We start from the raw sequence: 21387 nt of genomic DNA, 5'->3' as shown, positions 1-21387 counted from the left end.
ATCTGTTGCACCCACCACCAATCATTTCATCATTTGCCATGCTTACCTGTCAATCGATATATCCTTCTTGATTTCAGCTACCGTCTGTTTATCGATCGAGCAGTGCTAGAGTGCAGTGTCGGGAAACTAATTTTCTGTGTAAGTTATACGATGTTTCTCATCATTCTCATGTTGGCTTTCTTTACCTTAGCCGTATAAAGGAATGAATAATGGTGAAAATTAAACACATTACATATTATGATGACCATACATCTAAATGGAAAAACATTGCTTCAATTTGATCCAGATCATTACGTCAAATCATTCATCTGTAATCATCGTTCAGCTATTGAGCAAAGCAGAATATTGACAACAAATATTAATAAAGAAGTAAATTCTATATGGCAATTTTTAGAATAAATTTTCCTTGAATATTTGTGTAATAATTTTTTTTCATGTAATCTGTGATTTTTGTGTACCTTTTCTAGAATAGTTTGTTTTTTATGTAATATTTTTTATATTGTGGAATGTTTTGTGATAGTTTTTATGTTATTTGTGATATGGGAAATATTGCATGTTATTTTTTATTCGCAATATTAAAATTTTATCATGAAAAAACACATCCATTATATTTCCATAGTTGTAAAAAAAAAAAAAAAAAAAGTTGCATGTCTGTCGACCACGCTCGCGGTAGATGGTTTTATGCGAAACATCCTTCGTGTTTCTTTTAGATATTTTGATCTCTATATATACTGATTATGAAATAAAAGAGCTTTTGTATTGTAAATATTTTATTGATCATTCACAAATTTCCATAATTTCTGGAAGACAAGATACAATGGATTTATGATAACTAAAGTAAGAAACGTATACTTGCTACTGCAACGTATCTAAATGTCTCTGAAAACAGCATCAATTGAGGTACCTAATCTTAGTTGAAATGACATATGCAGCTGTTCGGGGGAACTTAACAATGGAATGTTATGCGCCTCAAACAGCTGTGTATGTGAAAATGCAAGACGAAAAAAGAAATTGTTGACAAATCTTTGTATTGTTGCATTCATAGGACAAATACTTGCAATCATACTTACTGCTGTAGTAACTGCAGGAAGTATGATTGTGACGTCATACTATTCAAAAATTCTAAAAAGTTAGAACTCCAGATATTGTACTGGTCATGAAAATGCATTACGTGCCATAATCATACTACTAGTGAGTGCTTGGCAGAGACTAGTGGTGTGAGCATGGGAAGTGGCTCTGGCAGATGCCATGGATGACATCACTTCCATGACCGATCAGATTTACTCAGTAGGATATCCCCCCCCCCCCAAAGGACATTTCGCATCAAAAAGTCAGCAAAAGTGCAAGCCCATTGTTAAAATATTCACAGCTCACCACTGGCCATAGATAGACCCACAAGGTACAAAGCCCCCTTAATATATTAATTCTCATTTTATGTAATTGTACTGTCACATATTGATGATTGTAAAAGCTACCAATGCTGAACAAATGAGCTCTCTCTCTCTCTCTCTCTCTCTCTCTCTCCCCAAACAAAAATTAACCTTATCAAGATGATATTTTTCAAAATCTGCTATTAAGATATTAATCCATCTTTTATATAATTGGCAGATTAATCCTTCAACACAAATTTCATCATAAAAAAGGGTGCCATTTGTTTTAAAATAATGCAAAACCAGTCAGCTCATTGCTAAGATAAGTTTTGCGCTACTGTCAGAATTAAGACCACTGTATTAACTACACAGTTTAAATCTTGCTTGCAGTAATAAAAAACACGGGGCTAGTTCTCCTAACACTATATAATTAATTAATTATTTTATTTTATTTTTATAATCAATTTATTTAATTTCTTTAAGTTTCATTAATTTTTTTTAGTTTCTTGGTCATACTGGAAAAGCCAACTTTCATCACAAATAATTACAGTACCCAGAAAGTCTGGATTTCCTTCACTTTTTTTTCAAAAAACCTTCACAAACTTGGAGTTTCTCATCCTTTGATCTTCATTCAAAATTTTTGGCACCACCTTGGCACACACACACTTTCCTCGTGCATAATTTTCAGTTAAAATTTGTCTAACTGTTTCTTTGTCCATATTATTATTATTATTATTAATATCCATATGATGCAAGGAAGCCTGAGGCTTATGATGCACCAGGAAAAAAAAAAGTTCCCGAGTAACCCTGAGAGAGAGAGAGAGAGAGAGAGAGAGAGAGAGAGAGAGAGAGAGAGAGAGAGAGAGAGAGAGAGAGAGAGAGAGAGAGAGAGTCAAAAGTAGAAGGGAATCACCAAGAAAGAGAAGAATGATGATATCCAGCTCAGGACCCTGGGTGTGCCAAACCCATACTAACCAGATGTGAGCCCCCGGGGTTATGTCCAACTTTGTCTAACTGTTTCTTTGTTCTGATGCAACCATTCGAATACTTATATGACAGCAACATTATAATGTTTATATGACAGCAACATTCTAATGTTTATATGACAATCACTTCTAGTCAGTGTCTTTACCAAGCCCATTTTCATCAGTTTTCATGGATACTGGATGGCCTGGTTGTTCATTGCCTTCCACATTCTCTCTTCATTCTAAAAATCTTTTATACCACCTAAAAAGCAAGCTCTTGACACAGTATCTTCCCCATAAACTTGATGCAGCAACTCATAACCTTCATTTGTTTTCTTTAGTCTTGTTAAAAGTTTGATGTTGATCCTTTCTTCAATTCTTTTGTCTGCAATTTTTCTGGCAAACTGCAAAAATCTAAGGTAATGAATGAAAACCTGTCTCACTGAAAAGAAAATTAGTGTGCTGAAATGTGATTTCACAGATGGAAAGGTTCAAAGTCAACTGCTTTGCCTTTGTTTCGCACATGTAGTCTCATTATTTAATAGCCACAACTCGTAATAACTACTATTTAATTCTATCCAAAGATATAAAAAATGCTATGTATTTATTTTCCATATTCTTTAAGTTGAAGGCATTTTATTACTAGATTTGAAGGAGAGGAAAAATAGCAATCCTAATATCAAGGAAATTTGTTCAGAAAACAAAGTTTGTTTTGTTGTGATTTATAAAATCATTGCAATAGGCAGTTAAAATTGTGTCAGCCACAAAACAATTGAAAGGCCAAAATAGTTCTCCTCATTTCATACAATTTCAATAATGCCAAAGAGCATTAGCTATTTTATAATTTTGAAGGCTCTAACTGTGTACATTTAATTTTGATTAGCATAAAATATCCAAAAATAAAATTTATTTTTAAATTTTATTTTTGTTTTATTTTATTTTAAAAAATGAGTCATATACTTCAAGAAAAATTCACAAATAAGAAAATCTGTGAACAGTAATTTGAAAAACATGGAGGATAACGTATACATCAAATAATTATTTTTTTAATCTTTAATTTTATTTTTTGTGCATTAATACAAAAATTCAATTGTAGTAAAATCTAAAATGTATGATTTAAAGCTACACTAAAATTAAATAATATTACTAATGGTAAAGCCTTTTTTACCAAATGAGTGCAAACCTTTTGGGAACATTTAAAGAAAATAATTTGAAAACATTACAAAACAAGCCTTATTATAAACATATTGTGATATGGCTTTATTTCTGGTTGTCTCACATCTCATTTTATTTTATTGATTTATTTATTTTATTTTATTGATTTATTTATTTTATTTTTGCTTCTTTGATATGATTATCTCTCTCTCTCTCTCTCTCTCTCTGCCCCCCCCCCCATCCTCACTCTTCTTCAAGAATAAAAAAAAGAAAAAAAAAAAACATTATAATGGCTATCAGAAAATATGACTGCCATTATAATGTTTTTTTTTTTTTTTTTCTTTTTTGGTGCATTAATAATGCTGCTTATGTAAAGTCTGTGAAAAGAGCTGTTATTAAAATATATATCTCATTTGCAAATTCATACAATCATTTAAATAATGACAATGATGATTCAGAATGCACTTATAGATACACTACATCCATTATATTTATATTCTCAAATTTAATGTCTTTTATACATTACATATAAAAAGAATAACTTTTTTATACAACTACCTTACCATGTTATTTAAGAAGCTAAGGAATATCTTCCTGTGTGTATATTGTATTTAAAAAAATTAACATTCATACATGTTCCACCCACACTATTACCAAACCTACATAAATGTAGATGAGGATACTTCATCTATAACTGAGAAAGATTTTCCTTAATGGAACAAAGAAAAAAATTGCAAAAACAACTAAACTTCCAAAACCCTCTAATTCATTCTAAAAATATATGTAGTCCCAGATCTAATCTCAATGATGTCATTCCTCCACTCCTCTACAATGTGCTAAGCACCATTTACTGTTATTGAGAATATCTCAATTAATTGCCTCAATTACTTAAATCATCTCATTTGTCCTAATTATTCATTCTATGCTATTTTCCACTTTAATCTGGCAGTAGTCATATAGGAGCTGACAGGTGCCCTTCGAAAATATCTGTTGTGCATTAATCAATAATTAATGAAAAAAAATCTGAAGTTTTTTTTCTTTTTTCTCCCTTCCTAAATATAGCCAAACTTTCATTCAAGATGTTTTGGAAAATTATTGTTTACTTGGAATTAAAAATGCAAAACACCTAACAAGTTGCACTTAACCACTTTTATAACTTTTTGTGCTCTGCAGTCACATGCACCTCACAGGTTCTGCTATGACAGTACATCAAGGATTGCTGTTCTAGGTCAAGGTTACCCAGCAATAATGTACTATAACTTTCTAAATAAAACATTCTCTTACAATGTGCTATTTTTGTTTTCATGTGGCTCACATATATTGTTTGAATTGGCATGCCAGCTGACAAATGGAGGAGGGATCTGCTACAGAAAACAGTTTCTCTTTGTTGGCAACCCTAATTGTTAAAAAACAATGGGCACTACACCCAACAGGTGTAAACTTTCTTTTTAATTTCCGGAAAAAAGTTTATGGGTTTTTTGAAATTCTGCTTGGAGTTTACCAATATTTCATATTTTCTTAATGGATTGCAATACTTTATTGTATTTTTTTTTAATAAAAATATTATATATTTAAAAGGGTTTGTGTTTTTTACACCTTTTATTTTCAAAAAAATATTAATTCTACTGACAATTAAAGGAAAAAACAGTATAGACATAATATATAAAAATGAAATTGTAGTTTCTTCCATCTTTCAGTTTTAAAAACTAATAATTGCACAACATTTTAAAGGTGCATATATATATATTTCTGCTTATAATTTGCAAATTACATTGTAATAATTAATTTTTAAAAATTTCAAAATGGTTTTAAAACCAATTAAAAACTATATAAAATTTTATAAATTATAGATTTTCATCCTTTTTAAAATATTTTAGAAATTTATTTCAAATTTGGTACACTGTAATTGCATAAAATTTGAATATTTCAAACTTCTATCCTGAGTGAATATCGCCTTCTGTGTTTTGATTTTGCTTATTCAAAATAATAACGAAAAAATATTAACAAATAATACAGATGCAAGAAATATTTTGAAGCACATATAAACTAGTAAAGCTATGCCAGTGAAAAACAGTAACAAGTACAGTGCCAATGTACCTTCTGGATGCAAAAAAATATATATAACTCTGAAAAATTATTAAAAAACAATTCAAAACACATACCCAGTAAAAATTTGCCCATATTCGGGAAGATACAGAAAATTGCAGATTCTTCCTGCTAACCAACAATTAATGCAGTCTCATCATATTCAAGATAGACCTCACTGGTGTAGCACCATCAGTGCAGGGTTAATTGTTGAACAAAATGTGTTTCTTGTTGCAATTATTATTTAGTACTGATGTGAAACAATTTCCTATTTTGAGTAATATTATTATTTACTTGTTTATTCCTTAATTTCTTTTAAAATAAAATAATTATTTTGAAATTTTTAAAACTTATGTTTATGCACATTTTTAGTAATTTATTAATTTTTTACTAAAATTATCACAACTTTTAGTAATTTCCACCCAGGCCTTATTAATGTTTAAGATGATGTGGTAACTACTGTAAGATTTCTAAAAGTCTCTTAATGTAAAATTTTTCTCACAGTCTACTACAGATAATGCCTGAGCAAATGTTGTGCGTAAATAGTATGCTTTTAAATTTGAAATAACACCCTGAGTCATAGGTTGGATGAGTGAAGTCATATTTGGCAGTAGAAATCTGACTCTCATGTTCGAATTGAAATCATCTAGATGCGTAGCATGTCCAGGAGAATTATCTAATAGAAACAAAATCTTCAAAAGAACGTCGTTGTCTTTACTATATTTTTCAACCTTGGGAATGAAGCAGAATTTAAACCAATCCTCAAAGAGAGATAATTTTATCCATGCTCTCTGTTTCGATCGGAAATGCAATGTAAGGTGGCTTTATTGATGTCTTTAAATGCATGAGGATTTTCAGAATGGTACACAAGCAGTGGTTTTAATTTGTAATATCCTGCTACATTAGCCCCAAGCAAGAGTGTGGCCCTATATTTTCATGTCTTGAAACATGGCATGTATTGTATTTCCTCTTTGCCAATGTATGTTCGATCCGACATTTTTTCCCAATACAGAGCAGTCTCGTCAACGTTAAAAATTTGATGTGTTCAATAGCCGCCTTCATCAATATTATTTTCCAACACATCACAAAATTTTTCTGCAGCTGCAGAATCGGTACTGGCGACTTCACCGCATACTTTAATATTGTGGAAACCAGCACAATGCTTCAACCTGTTAAACCACCCATTGCTTGCCACGAACTTGAGTTGGGGTTCGCCATAAAAAAGTAAAGTGCAGCCATTATCAACCCACTGCAGGATGGAAGCCTCCTCAACAATTTATGTTGAGGGAAATGGACCATAATCTGCCACGCTGATCCAGTGTGGGTTGGTAGATCGACCGTATTCAGCAGTCAGGGGCTTGAACCCCGGTCTACTCAAAGAGCGTGTGCTACTGCACTCCCGCTCCTGCCCACTCGGCTATGGAGGGGTTCGCCATACTTATCCTTAATACCTTTATAAATACTTGTTGCATTTGCATGAATGGTCATTAGACTCAGGGACACTCGCTTCCGAATCTGATTTTAGATCCATATTATTAGCTCTTCCATCTTTGATATAGTACCTGAACGCCGTTTTGTGATCAATGTTGATCTTAAGTGCATTGATCATTTGACATGTTCCTTTATACAAGCAATGTCCTTTAAAATAGTATTCACTGTTGAAGCAGCGAGATCTAATTCCCTTGCAACAGATGACAAACTTTGTCCTACTTCTTAATCACTTTCATCTTCATTTCTAAATCAATTTTGTTTTGTTTCCTGGCACTACCACCACTTGCACTTTTTGTTGGTCGCTTTCTCTTCATCATTGTAATATGTAAATAGGAATGAAGAGAAGTTTCCAAAAATTTGTATTTTATATGATTGAATATTTCAGTGAAGGGGAATTACATTTCACTATAATAGCGTAAAATGCAACACAATTGCAGTTATCGGTATTATCACAAATGCAATAAGATCGAGTTTACTACCTGTTTATAATTAGATGCACGAACAGAAAAGCCCAATAAACTGGAAAGTGTAAACTGTTTTATGGTCGTGACATAGAGAAATGTGCTTTAGAAAAATATGACAGAGACGTTAAAAATTGATTCTTATAATGGGAACATATAACGATGAAAGGGTAGTGCAATTTCCATTATAAATATGACCTTTAAGAGAGATAAATAGCTTAGTAATATAGCGAAATTTAACTTCCAAGGACTTGGAACGAATTACAAAAAAAAAAAAAAAAAAATTGGGTTCACATCATGATATTTTCACTATACCTCCATTTATTCCTACGGGATACAAAATATGTTTCCATGATTTTTTTATGTTTGCACAGGCTGGAAAAAACTTACGTAAAGTGGAATTTCTGTAATCCAAGTACTATGTAACTCGGGGAGTTCCTGTAAATAATTATAACTCTTAAAAATATTATGCCAGGTTGCATTTAGTTTTAATTATAACTATTTATGTACAATTTTTTAAATTGTAGTTTAAGGTATACTGCGTTTGTTTCTATAATTTATTTTACTTTTAAAAATAAACAATTATTTAACCTTATTGCATTACTGTTTTTGAAGAAATACATTATATACAGAGTCTCACATCTGGTGAGTATGGGCTTGACACACCCAGGATCCTAAGCTGGATATAATCATTTTTCTATTTCTTGGTCATTCCCTTGTACTTCTGATTCTCTCTCTCTCTCTCTCTCTCTCTCTCTCTCTCTCTCTGAGCGTAATTCAGAAATTTTTTTTGGGCTGGTGCAGCATAAGTCTGGGGCTTCTTTGCACCATATAGCTAGTAATAATAATAACAACACTCATAGACATGACCAGGTAGCCAGGATAATACATCAGAAGCTAGCAAAGAAATACCAGTTGATTGAAGAAAGTGTACCGTACTACAAGTACGAACCCCAGGCAGTACTAGAAACCCCAACCCACAAGCTGTACTGGGGCAGTGCTATAATAACGGATAGGACAATTCCGCATAACAGACCGGACATAACCCTTGTAGACATGAAGGAAAAGGCTATCTATGTGACTGACATAGCAGTACTCAACACTGGCAACCTGCAGAAAACACATGGGGGAAAAAATCAGGAAGTACACCAATCTAAGACAGGAGATCAAAGAGATGTGGCATATGCAACAACTAACAACCATCCCGATCATCGTGTCAACCACAGGTATGGTGGCAAACACCCAATACAACAGTCTAGAAGCAATAGGCCTCCCAGCAAACACCTACAAGGAACTCTAAAAAGTTGCAATGCTGAACACCTGTAGGATAGTCAGAGAGTTCCTCGACCAACAGTAACACCAGACTTAACAACAATCACCCTGTGTACTTGTTAACAATACCCATTACGAGGTGGAACCCCTAATCAGGAAGAAATAATATAAGAGTAATAATAATAATAATTCTGGGGAAACATATGGAGCAGGAAAGTAAGACATAACAGCCGAGCCACCTGGATAGAACTAGAAAACAAGAAAACCAAGGTCGTAAAAGAAATGAGAGGGTGAGAGATTCGGGAAGAAGAAGCGAAACAGATGATCAAGAACTCTCACAACTGGCAAACTCCAGGAATAGATAAAGTCCACAACTACTGGTATAAGAAGCACACTTGCACACACAAGCACCTGGCAGAACAGTTCACCCGAATGATATGGCACCCAGAGACAATCCCGAAGTTTCTCACTCAAGGAATCACATATCTGAAGCCTAAAGACGAAGGTACAAGAAACCCAGTGAAATATAGGCAAATCACCTACCTCCAAACAATGTACAAGATCTTAACAAGCTGCATAAACAGGATGATATCAGACCACTTGGAGAGCCAGAACGTAATGGCCGAACAGCAGAAAAGATGCAAGTGGCTGAGCAGAGGATGCAAGGAGCAATTATCCATAGATGCCGTGGTTAGGGAGCAAGCCTACAAGAAGCGCCACAACATTTACACAGCCTACATCGATTACCACAAGGCCATTGACTCCGTGCCTCATAGCTGGCTAATAGAAACGCTAACCATCTACAAAGTCAATCTGATAGTGACAAACTTCCTATGAGAAATAATGCCGAAATCGAGTACCACCTTAATGGTACTCGAAAACATCACAACCAGTCCAATCCCCATCAGGAGAAGAATCTTTTAGGGAGAAGCCCTGAGCCCATTGTGATTCTGTCTAGCACTTAACCCACTATCCACCATGTTCAACAGTAGCACGTACAGATATAACCTCAAAGAAGGAAGGAAGAATTTGTATGCCCTCACCCACCTGATGTACATGGATGACATCAAGCTATACGTGAGAACTGAGAAGCACCTCCAGCAACTACTCCAGATCACCGAAGAATTCAGCAATGTTATTAGGATGGAATTTGGTCAAATTCCAACAAATGCAAGATCCATGGATTGCACCAGGAAAATTAGTCAACAAAAACTACAAGCTGCAGACTGGTAAAGAGATCGAAGCCATGGCAGAGGGAGAGGCCTACAAATAATTTGGGATGATGCAGGCTCAGGAGTTACAGTACAAGGAAATTAAGGCCTGCCTGACTGAAAAATATCCTCACAGACTCAGATGCCTGCTAAAAGTAAAGCTGAGCAGAAGGAACACAGTTAAAGCCATAAACAGCTATGCAGTCACAGTGCTAACATACTCCTTTGGGGTCATAGATTGGACTAACACCGAGCTGGATGATATCATGAGAAAGACCAGGACAATGATGACCAAGAACCACCTGAAATCTGCCAATGAGAGACTGACAACTGTCCAGGAAGAAGGAGGAAGCGGCCTGATAGATCTCTTTGAGCATCAGAAGACAGTGATAGTTAACCTGAAGGATTACTTCCAGAAACACACAGCAGCACTCCACAAGGCCATAAGGAAGATAGATAAGTGGTATACCCCACTCAACCTAAGCGAGGAGTACCCCCCAACCAGGAGGTACAAACGACGCTAGAAAGATGGGCAGAGAAGACAGTCCATGGCAGACTCTACAACGATCTCCATCAAGATCACATAGATAAAATTGCTTCCAATTCATAGCTCAATAGCGGAGCACTCTTCCCCGAGACTGAAGGATTCATGCTCGCAATCGAAGACCAGTTAATCAACACCATGAACTATAGAAAAAAATCGCAAGTAGCCCGGGGTGTTCGACGACACATGTCGACGATGCCACCTGGCCTCAGAAACAATCCAACACATCACAGCGGGATGCAAGGTGATCACCCAGACTGAGTACACTCATAGACAACACGACTAGACAGGCAGGATAATACATCAGAAGCTAGCAAGGAAATACCAGTTGATCAAAGAAAGTGTACTGTAATACAAGTATGAACCCCAGGCAGTACTAGAGACCCCCCAACACACAAGCTGTACTGGGACTGCACCATAATAACGGATAGGACAATTCCTGCCTAACAGACCGGACAACAAAAAAATCCCTTGTGGACAAGAAGGAAAAGGCTACCTAACTGATTGACATAGAGGTACCCAACACTGGCAACCTGAAGAAAATCCATGGGGAAAAAAATCAGGAAGTACACGAACCTAAGACAGGAGATCAAAGAGATGTGGCATAGGCAACAAGTAACAACCATCCCGCTCATCGTGTCAACCACAAGTATGGTGCCAAAGACCCTACATAACAGCCTAGCAGCAATAAGTCTCACAGTGAACACCTACAAGGAACTCCAAAAAATTGCAATCCTGAACACCTGAAGGATAGTCAGAGAGTTCTTCGACCAACAGTAGCACTAGACATAACAACAACCACCCTGTGTACTTGGTAAGAATACCCATCACGAGGTGGAACCTCGATTTAGGGAGAAATAATAATAAAAATACAAATGTTAACAACATCAAATGGTTTAATTATATTAAAGATGCCTAAATTCTAAAAAATATATCAGTCTGAAATTCACATGAAATTCTATAAAAATTGATACTCATTGTTCTATCACACATTTTTTAAAATACTAAAATCAAATCTCGTACTATATACTAAAATCTCAGAATTCAAAATTAAACAATAAATACAGTCCATTCCGGTTATTTGAGACACATCGGGATGGTGCATTTTGGCTCGATTAAGCGGCTGCCCCAATTATCCGAAGTTTCACGTAAATAGTTAAAAATACAATGTAAACCCCCTCTTTACAATTGGTTCACAGCACAATCAAATCACATTACGATGGAGTTTGTTTGTTTGTTATTTAGTTTTTAGGAGCATTAACAACTAAAGCCATATTGCTCCAGGATATGCGGTGGTCATTCCCTGACCTTTCCGCATCCTCCGTATTTGGTGGTGATGGGCTACGATGGAGTCACCATCGTAATGTGATTTGATAGGTAGCATAGTAAAGTACCATTCACTATATAATGTGCAGTAAGCGCCGGTCATTGTGATCACGTTTGTGAACTGAATTTTAATTCTATTAAACAGCGATTCTAATTAGCGAAAATAGGAGGAATATTATCCAAAAGCAAAGGTATATTAAGCATAAATTTACCCTTTATTACCTTACCAATTAAAAAATTAAATGATACGTGAAATTCAGAAGAATATATTGTCATTATTGTCATAATAATCGGAATAATTAATACGTACTGTAATAAGTACATATGAACTAGTTGAAATTTCTGTTCACTGACATTTGTGGGTGGGGGTTCAAATTTAAAACAGTAAAAAGATAAGCAATCAATAAAAAAGAACACGGCACACACAAATTGCAAGTAACACAATATGCGCAAGCAAGAACAGAGTAACGAGTTACAAAGCTTTAAAAATAGGAATGAAGAGAAGAATCTGAAAATTAATTTTTTTATATGACTGAAGATTTCATGGAAGTGTAAACACATTTCACCATAATAACCCACAGAATTCCAGCTGTCGGTATTATCGCAAATTCAGTAAAATCGAGTTTACTGTCCGTTTATGATAGATTTCACTAACAGAAAAGCCCAATAAACAGGGAACTGCTAATTGTTTTTTATATGGTTGTGACCTCCAGAATTTCGACCGAACCACGTGGTACTGTCAGAGACAATCATAGGGTAATCTCCAGTGCTGCGGTCTCCTGCCCCGATTAAACGGCATGCTGTCCCAATTAAGCGAAGTAAACCCTGGCTATTTTCTCGATTGGTTTCTGTTTTTTAAGATTTGCCCCAAATACACGGCTGCCCTGATTAACCGGTGGCCCAAATAACCGGAATCCACTGTATATAATAAATACTAAGAAATACTATTGCAGGCCTGATACTGTCCCAAGGAATAAACTAGCCTATCAAGAGGTATTACACTGATCACACCTAATACAATACATAAAATAATTTAAATGTATTTTACAGACATAAATATACCTTGGTGGTGACTCTCTGGGTGGTGGAGGCAGTGGTATCACTGGTAGGTACAAAGATGGTGGAGGTGGAGGTGGTGGTGGAGGCAGCGACAGTGGAGGTGAGGGCGATGATTCTTGTTCAAGCATTAACAAAGCAGACTGATGAAAAACTGCTGCATCAGCAGCTGGTACGTATTTAATTCTGCAAAAATTAAAAGATATTTACAAATACATAAGAAATCATCATTAGAATATAGATAAAAATCACCACTGAGTTAGATTTAGTATTATTATTAGTATTAATAATGGCAAATGATGCAAGAAAGCAAGCTTCAATTAAAAAAAAAAAAAAAAAAACAATTTCACCTATTCATCCCCTCAACTGTTTGTCCTCAAAAGGAATCAAACTATTCACTTCCACAGCAACAGATGGCAACTTGTTCCAGCAAACAGACAAGTACTGAAGGCAAACTTCCACACATATATTCTGCAACCAACCTTCCTCAATTTGAATTTATGCTCCTCATATGAATAGTCAGAACAAGAGGAAGAATCCCACCAGCACTGAGTTTGCTCAAGCTATTCAAAGCCTAAAACATTTCAATCAGATCACCTTGCAGGTGCCTTGTCTCCAGATGTAATGCCATTGGTAAGAGCACTCATTTTTGTCTCATCAATCTCGTTGGCCTTCTCTGTACCTGTTCCAGCAGCTCTACATCATTCCTAAAATGAGGTTTCCAGACCTGTATGCAGTACTCAAAGAGTAATCTGACATTACACAAAGGGATAATAACTTCCTTATCCCTGCTAGTATAATTCCTGCATGTCATTGACAATACCTGTCTGCCTGTCTGCATTGCTCAGAGAACTTCATATCAGACTCAACAATTATCCCCCAAGTCCTTTTCATTTCCCATTATCCAGAGTGGGCAATGAAAAGAACTACACAGTTCATATGTTACTCTGGGATACTGCTACCCATATGCAATACCTGGCATTTGTCAATGTTAAACTTCAATTATCATTTCTCAGCCCATCTGCCTAATTTTTATAGATATCTTGTTAGAGAATCATTAGTTCATTATTGTCATTAATCACCACCCTGCCAAACTTTGTATCATCCAAACTCAAACATTATGCCTGATATACCTTCATCAATATCATTAATAAATACAGAAAACAACAATGGACCCAACACCGAACACTATGGGACTCTACTAATAACATTAGTCCACAAAGAGCAGTGTCCACAGATAACCACTCCCTGTCTTCTCCCACTCAACTATTCCTTTGAACATAGAAGTAACTTTCCCTTAATGCCACATTGCTCCAATTTGTACAGCAGTGTTTTTTGTGCAACAGTATCAAAATAATGTGAAATTCAAGTATACTACCAAAATTATTTTTTGTATCCAGTTCTTTCGTCATTGCATCACAGTATCCAATCAAATCGGTCAGACAAGAACTCTCCATAACAAATTCATGCTGTGACTGAAGTATACCTGCACTCCTGTCTAGATGGTTCTGCATTATTTCTTTAACTGGTGACTCCATTATTTTCCCTGAATCAGAAGGTAAGCTAAGAGAAGATAAACAGCAGATAAGCATAATTACTCATGTTACCCTTTTATCCTGCTTTCTGAACTGCTGATACATTTGCACATCTGTAGTCCACATCTGTGTACCCTGCATCCAAAGAAGCTTGCATAATTAAGGCCAAGTGTTGCTTACCTCCTTTGCTGCCCCCCCCTAACATAATTGGATATATCCCATCCACCTCAGGTGCCATTTGTATGATTAACATCAACAATTTCTTTTCCACTTTCCTCTCAGTTATCAAAAAATCATTCAGATTCATATTACAATTTAATAAACTGCTGGCATCCCCTTGCTAAAGAATTCCTCAAGTATGAATGTACATGAAAAATAACTTTTCAGCCTTTCAGCAATCTGGGCAGAATGATCAACAATTAAACCATCAACTCAAGTGGACTAATGTGATTCAACCCCTAACTTCTATTGTTAATATAAATAAGTCTTTGCTGCTTTTGTTGGCATTCTTTGCCAAAGCCTTCTCGTAATGTTGCCTAACCTCCTTTGTGATTTGATTACTGACTAGTTTATATCTACCATAGGACTCAATATCTTTTACTTGCATCCCATGCATTTTTCTTCTCTGTGACATGTCTCAATAGTTCATTGACATCCATTTAGGTCTAAGCCTTGAATAGTATTTCTTAGATGGTATGAAAAGCCTACTAGGTTCTATGATTATTACCCAGAACAGAATGTCTTTGGTAACATCAGTAGTATAGAATGTAAAAACCATGCGAGTCCACTGTTTCTCCACTTTCTCCGTTATGAAAGCAAAAACCATTCTCCTTACTCTTGACAGTAGTTATCTCTTTAAGTAAATCCCACATTGGTGCACTGTAATCACTGCTGCCTAGTGGCTCTTTTATCTGCAGATTCTTAATGCATGAAGAATCACTACTGATGATCAGAACAAGACTATTGCTCCCTCTTGTCCTGCTAGTCTGTGGGTGACCAACCCACAAGTTCCAGTCAATATCTGGAAAGTTAAAATTTCCCATTATAAGACATTCTGGTTTACTGGCCCACTCTATTTTTCTGACAGTTGTTTGTTGTACTCATCACAGTCATTCAGCGTATAACATGCTTCTTTTCTCATTTTTGTTTTTTTAGTATCACATCAAACTAACTCAACATCACATTGGTACCCATATCAACCGGAGGCAATGCCTTAAATTAAATTTCTAAGAGCATAACTCTTTCCCCCCCTCTTGTCGGGGAACACAAAGCATCCCCTTGTGATGCAATGACTTAAATCCAACTAGTGGACTTATCGGGAATGTACATATCAGAAGACGAACACTTCTCTTTTTATTTTTGGGTATTATCAGTATGCAGATAGCAGGTCCCTGCACCAGCTCCACATACCAAGGATTCTGTCCAACTAGAGGCAGTATGTATTATATTATATGTATTACATATATTATTTGTACAGTATTTTAGTCAGGGAATGTTGAAATACTGTACAAGTATTTGGATAGTATTTTATGGCAGGGTTGATGATGGCAGGGTTATAGATGGCAGGGTTGCCAGGAAAGCTGGCTGGGAATGACAAGTTTAGTAAATAAATAAAAAATTTTTTAAAAAATGTCCTTTCTGTATACACTGTTCTCCCCATATTCAAATCCTGCTGTTGTTGTTGTTGTTTGGTTTTTAGGAGCATTAGCAACTAAGGCCATATTGCTCCGGGAATATGCGGTGGTCATTCCCTTGACCTTTCCGCATCCTCCGTATTTCATGGTGACGGGCTCGAACCCCAGTCTAATCAAGAAGTGTGTGCTACGCACTGCTGCTCCTTCCCACCTGGCTACGGAGGCGCCTTCAAATCCTGCATTCCTTATATCTGAGTGACACCACATCTCCAAAATCCACAGAATGTGTGCATTTGATAACTTGACCAACACTTCAAATTCGAACTTTAGCATTAGTAGAGGCATTTGATGCAAGAAAGCAAGCTTATGCAGCATCAGCCAAAAAAAAAAAAAAAAAAACCCACTTCCACTTCACTCCTCTGTTCGTTCAAAATACCTGTCCAGCTGAGCCTTAAACTTATTTAGACTATCAACCTCCACCACAAGGGATGGAAGTCTGTTCCACCAACCAACCACCCGCTGGCTAAAGGCAAATTTCCACACGTCTATCCTACATCTGTCTTTCCTCAATTTGAATTTATGCCTTCTCAGGTGATTTTTCTGAGCAAGAGGAAGAATCCCATCAGCATTGAGCATGCTTAAACCATTCAAGGCTTTATACACCTCTATCAGATCACCTCGCTGGTGCCTAGTCTCCAGACACTGTAATTTGCAAAACTTAAGCCTTTCTTCGTAAGAGCACCCCTTTGTTCCATTCACTAATCTTGTTGCCCTTCTCTGTACTCGTTCCAGCAGCTCTGTACTCGTTCCATCCTTCTTGAAATGAGGCCTCCAGACCTGTATACAGTACTCTAGGTGTGGCCTGACCATTGCCTTATACAATGGAATAATCACCTCCTTATCCCTGCTGGAAAAATTCCTGTATATCATTGACAATACTCCATGAGCTACTCTTGCAGCCCATCTGCACTGCTCAGAGAACTTCATATCTGCCTGCACAACCACCCCCAAGTCCCTTTCATTCTCTACCACTGTCAGTGTAGTACCACAGAGTTGATACGTTGCTCTGGGGTTGCTGTTTCCCATGTTACTCTTGTTTATCTTTACATTTGTCAATGTTAAACTTCATTTGCCACCTCTCAGCCCATCTGCTCAACCTTTCCAGATCCTGTTGCAGCAGCATAGTGTCAGTAGTGTCCTTGACAACCCTGCCAACCTTTGTATCGTCTGCAAACTTGGACATTAAGCTTGATATACCATCATCAATATCATTTATAAATACAGAAAACAATAATGGACCCAACACTGAGCCCTGAGGGACTCCACTAATAACATTAGTCCACGATGAGCAGTGTCCATTGATTACCACTCTCTGTCTTCTACCCCTCAACCACCCCTTTATTGATAGCAGCAATTTGCCTCCAATCTAACACTGCTTCAATTTGTGTAGCAGTCTTCCATGTGCAACAGTATCAAAAGCCTTTCTAAGATCCAAGTATATAATATCAAATTTATTCCCTGCATCCAGTTCTTTTGTGACTGCATCATAGTATCCAATCAAGTTGGTCAGGCAAGACTTCCCCTTAACAAAACCATGCTGTGTCTGAGCTATAAATGAAGTCTTGTCTAAATGATCCTGCAGTGCTTCTTTAACCAGTGCCTCCATTAATTTTCCTGGAACAGAAGTTAAGCTCACAGGTCTATAATTACTTGTGTCAGCCTTTGATCCTCCTTTGTGAATTGGGGTCACATTTGCACATTTCCAGTCTATGGGTACCTCCCCTGAGTCCAAGGAAGCTCTCATAATAATGGCTAAGGGTTTGCTTACTTCCTTCGCTGCCTCCTTTAATATAACTGGATAGATCCCATCCACCCCGGGTGCCTTTCTTGTGTTTATCTTCAACAGTTTCTCCTCCACTTCTGTAGCTTACTGCTAGAGTTGAATACACCTCTGGCATTCCCCTTGCTGAATAACTCCTCATGTGTGAATGTCGATGCAAAATATTCATTTAGTTTGTTAGCTACCTGAGCAGGATCATCAACAGTTGACCCATCAATATCAAGTGGACCAATCTGATTCATCCCCTTCCTTCTAGAGTTTACATAAGTAAAGAACTCTTTGCTGTTTTTCTTTGCATCCCTTGCCAAGGATTTCTCGTAATCTGCCTTCGCCTGCCTAACCTCCTTTGTAACTTGGTTGCATATCAACTTGTATCTATCATAGGCTTCTGTGTCATGTGTTAATTTGTAAGTATCCCATGCATTTTTTTTTTTTCTAGGCTCATGTATCATTAGTTCATCTGACATCCATTTAGGCCTAAACGTTGAACAATATTTCTTTGTTGGTATGAATAGTCCAGTAGCTTCCAAGATTAATTCTTTGAATGCCTTCCCATTTTGAATTTGCTGTTGGTAACATCATCAGTTGGTCCCACCGTATAGAATTTAAATACTGTTTCAGACCTCCGTAGTCGCCTTTACGGAAGCAATAACCCTTCCCTTTACCACTAAGTGTAGTTACCTCTTTGAGTAAATCCCACTTCAGCACACTGTGATCACTGCCACCTAGTGGTTATTTATCTGCAGATTCTTAATGCATGAAGAATCACTGCTGATAATCAAATCAAGAGTATTACTCCCTCTAGTTGCCTCCCGAACATGCTGATGTAGAAAACAATCATCCAATAAATCCACAAAAGCCCTGCTAGTGTGTGAGTAACCAGCCCCCAAATTCCAGTCAATATCTGGGAAATTAAAATCTCCCATTATAAGACTCTCTGATTTACTGGCCCACTCTATTTCCCTGTGCAGTTCCTTATTATACTCATCAGAGTCATTAGGCCTATAGCACACTCCTACTCTCAATTTTGATCTCCCAATGCTTATGTCACACCAAACTGACTCAACACTGCACTGTCCAGCGATGTCGACTGGCTTCACTTCCTTGGTTTTTATGTGTTTCTTAACTAATAGCATAACCCCTCCCCCCTTCCTATCCTGTCTATCCTTTCTGTAGACGTTGTACTCCCCAAATTGCAGTTCTGCATCCCTTATATCTGTGTGACACCACGTCTCTGATATCCCAACAATATCTGCCTTTGATGTTTTGAGCAATACCTCAAATTCATCAAATTTATTTACTAAACTCCTAGCATTGGCGTACACGCAAGTATACCTGCACCTGTTTCTATTCTTAGCTACCCTAACACAACCCATATGTTTACATGTACCGCAATGGCTCCCAGCAGTCTCTGAAATACCATGCATCTTGTTTTTCAGGCTTCTGCTCATTCTAATAGAAGCAGTGCAAGAATCTCTTTCACCTCTACCAGTGGCTTCTGTCAATCTATTGGTCTTTGTTTCCCCCCAAGCTAGCAGTTTTCCGACCCACCTAACACTGCCTCGATAGCATCAGCAAATATTCTTGCACCCTTTCTATTTAAGTGTATCCCATCCCTGTAGAAGCAATCTCTCCTGTTACCAAGTACAGTCCAGGCTGAAAAAAATTCTACCCCTTGAGCCTTGCACAATCTTTCGAGGGCCGAATTGATCGACAAGGCTGTCATCATATACTCCCTCCTATCGTGTCTGGGCAGAATTGCAGATACTTTCAAATTCAACCCTAATTCTCGGCTTTTGTTCAACAGTGACCTGTACTTATTAAGTAATTCTGCCGGTCTCCTACTCTTAATATTATTAGTGCCAACGTGTACAACTATATCACCTTTTGTGCCCTTAAAAGATGATATTCGCTCTACAACGTCATCAACCTTTGCCCCTGGCAGACATACCCTGGTCCTGTTCCACCTATCTTTTTTACAAAGCATGTTCCCCGTTTCCCCGACAATAGAGTCACCAATAACTACTAGTTCCTTCGGGACCAGCGCATTCTGCCTTGGGGGGTTGCCTCTGTGTCATGCGATGCCCAAGTGCAAGCTCTGGCATTGATGTGGGCAGCTGAGAGCTTGATGGGCCCCTCAATTTAGTTTCTTCAAGGGCATCCACCCTGTCCTTCAAGCTCTCATATAGGCCCACCAGAACGCCGAGTTGTTGCCTGATATCGATACACTCCTTGCATCGTGCACACACAAAGACATCCCCCTTGGCAGTATCATGTCCCGTACCCGATTGCTCTGCAAACATCAAGCAAACAGTGCATTTTAGAAGGCTGTGAGTCAGAGGACAACTGCCCCCCTCAGTTCTGCTCTGAGCCACAGCACTTCCATTAGTTTGAGCCTTTTGCTTTGCTGCTCTGGTCTGAGTCATGATTCTATTAATTAATTAATTAATTATAATTAATTATGTTATGTTATTAATTATGTTAAATATAATTAATTATATTACGTTTGTAATCTAAGTCGTTATATGTATTTATTTATAAGTAGAATTTAACTGCTAACGAAGTTCAACTAAGGCTATCTAGTACGGTATATAACTATCGTATCACAAAGGCGGGAAAATTACGAACAGTAGCGGAGATGAAACACGTGGAAACCCTTACCGATACTTTTATGCAATTACAAGGCCGAGTAAAGAATAAATACACCAAATTAATCAGAAAATCATAAAATAATGTTTGTTAAAAAAATTTTTGTTGAAATATAAAATACCTTATCCAGTTCAAAAACTGAAGTTAAATTTAATTTTAAAAAATCTTAACACTATTTTTGAAGAGTTGAATATGCAAAGAAATGTTCCACATAATTTAAGTAACCCAAAAGCAATTGTTTTGCCTCGCCCTAGGGGTACTAAATAGATTTGGAGAAAGGCATACAATGAATGTAATAAACAACTTGTTAGCTAGTGTAGATTTCAGACTCAGGAGAAGTTATTCTAACTCGAAATTAAAATTCTTAATAAGAAAATTTTTGATACTCAATGATACAGTAAATTAGAATTGCTATCTCTTTTTTCAGTGAGAAATGTACTATGTGTTGTGATTTCATTATCTTTCCTGTTAGATAACAAATTTGTATGCAAAAACTTGTAAATGAAAAATTACAACTTGTTGTCAAGAAATTTACTTTTCTTAACAAGTTCATTCATTGTAAACAAATTCTCTTGATAAAAAAAATTGTATTGTATTGTATTATTATTATTAGCTATATTGTGCAAAGAAGCCTGAGGCTTTTGCTGCACCAGCCAAAAAAAAAAACAAATTCTGAAGTTACCCAGAGAGAGAGAGAGAGAGTGTGTGTGTGTGTCAGAAGTAGAAGGGAATCACCAAGAAGGAAGAGAAGAATGATGATATCCAGGACCCTGGGTGTGCCAAGCCCAGATAC

At 36.7% G+C, this 21387-nt stretch overlaps 1 protein-coding gene across 1 annotated transcript in view; it reads right to left on the bottom strand.

Moving 5' to 3' along the window:
- LOC150078991 (multiple PDZ domain protein-like) overlaps nucleotides 1–21387 on the bottom strand; it is a 798800-nt gene that overhangs the window by 750757 nt on the left and 26656 nt on the right. The window contains exon 3 of the mRNA XM_090382913.1: nucleotides 12943–13122. Within this exon, the coding sequence (XP_090239039.1) occupies nucleotides 12943–13122 (180 nt within the window). The remainder of the gene's footprint in view (nucleotides 1–12942; nucleotides 13123–21387) is intronic.

This window comes from Mastigoproctus giganteus, chromosome 10 (genome assembly GCF_048544385.1).
Source record: "Mastigoproctus giganteus isolate SK-2022 chromosome 10, ASM4854438v1, whole genome shotgun sequence".
In the NCBI taxonomy this organism is placed as follows: Eukaryota; Metazoa; Arthropoda; class Arachnida; order Uropygi; family Thelyphonidae; genus Mastigoproctus; species Mastigoproctus giganteus.
The sequence above is the reverse complement of the archived record's forward strand: the minus strand, read 5'-3'. Positions and strand labels throughout refer to the sequence as shown.